General features: G+C 42.2%; 1 protein-coding gene across 1 annotated transcript; it reads left to right on the forward strand.

Moving 5' to 3' along the window:
• The first annotated feature begins 535 nt into the window (after positions 1 to 535).
• Positions 536 to 2,329, forward strand: LOC134334643 (uncharacterized). Its single transcript, XM_063017055.1, has 2 exons — positions 536 to 1,188; positions 1,845 to 2,329. Exons 1-2 carry the CDS (start codon positions 637 to 639, stop codon positions 2,169 to 2,171), a joined length of 879 nt encoding a protein of 292 aa, XP_062873125.1. The 5' UTR covers positions 536 to 636; the 3' UTR covers positions 2,172 to 2,329.
• The last annotated feature ends 2,200 nt before the right edge of the window (positions 2,330 to 4,529 follow it).

Genomic DNA, 4,529 nt, shown 5'->3' on the forward strand with positions numbered 1-4,529 from the left:
GATAAGCTTAAAGAAGCGCTATCCTATTATAATGTTGAAAGTTACACAATGCATGTTTACCATCAGACAAGCTCAAATGTGCGTTTTAAACACATGTGGTAATTTAGTGATTTTGCACATTCCAATTACTTTGGTAAATTTGACATTGCACAATGTGTTAATTCCTATTACTGCGTAGCTCATTCCCCCTACGACGGCGTATTAGGGCCACTAAAGACATTTTTTTTTTATTTGTTCTGAGATTAAAGTCGATATTATTCTGAGATTAAAGTCGACATTATTCTGAGATTAAAGTCGATATTATTCTGAGATTAAAGTCGAAATAATATGGCCATAGCAGCCGCCTCGTGTTAAAATGAGTGATGTTCATGATTTGGTGAAGTTATACTTTCGCATCGGTTTTACGAATAAAGAAATCCTCAATCTCTTGGCATAACAGCACCGGATTGTTATTAGCATAAGGACGCTGAAATGGATTTGCAGTGAACTGCATTTATTTAGAAGAAAGAACCAGACGGATTTAGAGGAAATCTTCTCTTTTGTTGAAGCGGAACTTGCGGGTAGTGGCAGGCTACAAGCTATCGGTGGTTACATCTCCGTGCTATTCGAAGAGGGTTTGTAGTTTCACAGGAGACGATGAGAATGATCATCAAAATGATCGATCTCGAAGGAGTGCAACTCCGGCGCGCTCGGCGTCTGCGCCGTCGCCAGTACTGCAACCGAGGCCCCAACGCTTTATGGCATATGGACTCGTACGATAAACTAAAGCCTTATGGCATTGCTATAAATGGTTGCATTGACGGATTTAGTCGCCATGTCATGTGGATGGAGGCGTACAACACGAATAACGACCCAAAAGTAATTGCGGGTTATTGGATAAGCACAGTAACGCGCATTGGAGGCTGCCCTCAGCGCCTGCGTGCCGATCCAGGTACTGAGAATGGGCATGTGAGGGAAATGCAGATGTTTTTACGCAGAAATCACTCGGACCCTTACGCAGGAGAGAGAAGTTTCATTTATGGATGCAGCATGGCAAACCAACGCATAGAATCGTGGTGGGGCATTCTGCGTAAACAAAGTGGACAGTTCTGGATGGACATTTTCCAGACGCTCAGAGATGATGGACATTTTTCCGGTGACTTCTTGGACAGAAATCTGATACAGTTCTGCTTCCTTAACCTAATTCAGGTAGGCTCTATAGCCACAGGCTACACCTTCTGTATTTATATTCATCAGTTATGTATTGCCAGATTGTTTTTATTAAGCTACCTTCACTACATTTGATCAGAAACAGCTATAGTCTGTAATTAATCTGTCTATTAATCTACACCATTTATTAATGTAATAGCACCACCAAAAGGTATTATTTTGTTGGCAGACAATTCCAGGCACAAGTCACACTTACAAAAAAGTCCAGCAACATTGCTGTCACATTCAGTTGTACCAGCAAAACACACTACTATGTTAGTGCCACTGCTGTGATGATAATATTCTACCACCAAAATAGCTTTACCAACAAATCAGCTGCGATCCCATCGTACCAGCAGTCTTTTACCACTAACGGTCAAGTTAGGGGTTGGCTGATAAATTGTGGAGCAAGAGACGAGACACGGTGACTAATTGTAGGTGTGCTTGGTAAACTGGTCATTGAAGCCAGGTATAAGATGTTGACAATATAAAGTTTTGATAATATTTTAATGACGTATATGTTTAACTAAACTTATGACTCAACACAGGCTTTTTGAATGACAAGTGTCCCATATATTGATGCAGGTAAATGTTCTGTGCAGATTTTTTGTTGGGACAGTAGTTGAACTAAGTTTTACATATTTATGTTCATGCAGGAGGAACTAGACGAAGTTGTGAGGACATGGAACTCCCATCAAATAAGGTCAAGGCCAGGAATTCCAGGAGGACGCCCAATTTTAATGTACTGCATGCCACAGATTTATGGTGCAGGGGAGGACAAACTCAAATATGTGCTTCCAGAAGAGGTCACTGTTTGCAAAGAGGAATGCACCCCAAAATCCCAGTTCCCCTGTGATGAAACAGTCTTTGAGCTTTGTGCTCTTCTTATTGATGAAAATGGCTGGGATGCTCCTGTTGATGCATACCATGCAGCTGAACTGTACATTCTCTTAAGAAATCAAATACTAGATAATATCTACTGAGCTTCTCAACACCAGCTATGGGGATCCACTGATGAGCTGAGCCAAGCCAGTGGGTTCTCAGAACTGAAGTCACTTTCTAAGAGACTGTGTCTGTAGTTATATTAAAATAAATGTGTTTATATGCATGCATCTGACAAAATAAAAATTCAATAATTTCACATATATAGTGTCTGTCTATTTATTTTACGACGGCGTATTAGGGCCACTTTAAAGAAATTGTTTTTTTTAGTTTTGATCCAGGTACTGAGACCCGAGTTTCTCTGAACTGACAAACCTGTGACGGCTGCACACTCTCTGGCCATAATATTTCAACTTTAATCTCAGAATAATGTCGACTTTAATCTCAGAATAATGTCGACTTTAATCTCAGAATAATATCGACTTTAATCTCAGAATAATATTGACTTTAATCTCAGAATAATATCGACTTTAATCTCAGAATAATATCGACTTTAATCTCAGAACAAATAAAAAATTTTTTTTTCCTTAGTGGCCCTAATACGCCGTCGTACTAATACGCCGTCGTACTATTCTAAGAAAAAGAATGCTGCATTATTTTTTACGTTATTATTATTATTATTATTACCGTATAGGACTCAGTTCTGTAATACAGGCATAACTAATCGTACATGTCACATTATTTCTGGTTGAACTGATGAAAAATGAATTTGGAAAATTAAAATACGACCCGTTTTTCAATTTCTGCTTTTTTGTTATTTGATTTTTGATCTTAAAACGAAACACGAATAACGCCCCGTTTTAAACTGAATGCGTGCAGCTACAGGAAGCCAGTGAAGAGAACGCAGCAGTGGGGTGATGTGGCAGTGTTTGGGCTGGTTAAAAACAAGACGGGCAGCTGCATTTTGAATGAGCTGCAAGGGTTTAATAGTGGACATGGGCGCTCCTGCCAGAAGGGAGTTGCAGTAGTCCAACCGTGAGATTACAAGTGATTGCACCAGAATCTGGGTAGCTTCCCTGGAGAGAAATGGCCGAACCTTCCTGATGTTGTACAGGATGAACCGGCACGATCTTGTCATGTTGGCTATATAAGGAGAGAAGGTCAGCTGGTTATCAAGGACAACACCAAGACTTCTTACCTTATCAGATGGTCTGATCTGGGAGTCATCCAGAGAAATGACTAGGTCCTGGGTTGGAGACTGATCTCCAGGAATAAGCAACACCTCTGACTTGCTGGGATTAAGTTTTAGATGATGAGCTGACATCCATTGTGAGATATCTCGCAGACATGCTGAGATGCGAGCTGAGACTTGTGTGTCTGAAGGAGGAAATGACAGAACGAGCTGAGTGTCATCTGCATAGGAGTGGTAGGAGAAGCCATGGGAGGCTATGACCTTACCCAGAGAGCGGGTGTAGATAGAGAAAAGAAGTGGGCCAAGTACAGAGCCCTGAGGAACACCGGTTGAGAGAGTGCATGGGGGAGATATGGATCCCCTCCATGACACTTGGTAGGAGCGCCCTTCGAGGTAGGAGGCCATTCATTGCCATGCTGAACCTGTTACTCCAAGGTTGGAGAGTGTGGACAAGAGAATGCTGTGAGTCACGGTGTCGAAGGCGAGGTCAAGAAGAATAAGGACAGATGACAGTTTGGCTGCTTTGGCTGCATGAAGCTTCTCAGTAACAGCTACAAGTGCTGTTTCCGTAGAATGCGCTGCCTTGAAGCCCGACTGGTACGGATCGTGGAGGTCATTCTGAGTGAGAAAGGCAGATAGTTGGTTATAGACAGCACGTTCAAGAATTTTGGATAGAAAAGAGAGGAGTGAGACAGGTCTGTAGTTGTTAATGTCTGTAGTGTCTAGTGTAGGTTTCTTAAGAAGGGGAATGGCCTGAGCCTTCTTAAAAGCAGTAGGGACAACACCTGATGTCAGGGAGTTGTTGATGATGGGTGTGATGAAGGGGATTAGGTCCTGTGAGATGTCTTTATGGATGGTGGATGGTATAGGGTCGAGTGTGCATGTAGTGGAATTGCTGGATGAGAGGAGCTGTGTAACCTCATCCATGGTGAGTGGGGTGAATCTGGTGAGTGTGTTGGTGGGTTGAGGGTCAGTTGAAAGTGGGTCAGTCGGAGAGAAGGATTGATTGATTTTGTCAATCTTGTCCTGAAAGAATGTTTCAAAGTCAGTAGCAGTGAGAGAGGCAGATGGGGGAGGAGGAGGAGGGTTCAGAAGAGAGGAAAAGATGGCATGAAGCTTACGTGGGTCAGCAGCAGATTGTTCAAGCTTGGCTTTGTAAAAAGATGTTTTTGCAGCAGTCACGTCGGATAAGAACCTGGACAGCAGATCGTGGTAGGAGTGGAGATCAACTTAGATTAGATTTCCTCCACTTTCTCTCCACTTAGAT

The sequence above is a fragment of the Trichomycterus rosablanca genome, chromosome 20, assembly GCF_030014385.1.
Source record: "Trichomycterus rosablanca isolate fTriRos1 chromosome 20, fTriRos1.hap1, whole genome shotgun sequence".
Classification (NCBI taxonomy): Eukaryota; Metazoa; Chordata; class Actinopteri; order Siluriformes; family Trichomycteridae; genus Trichomycterus; species Trichomycterus rosablanca.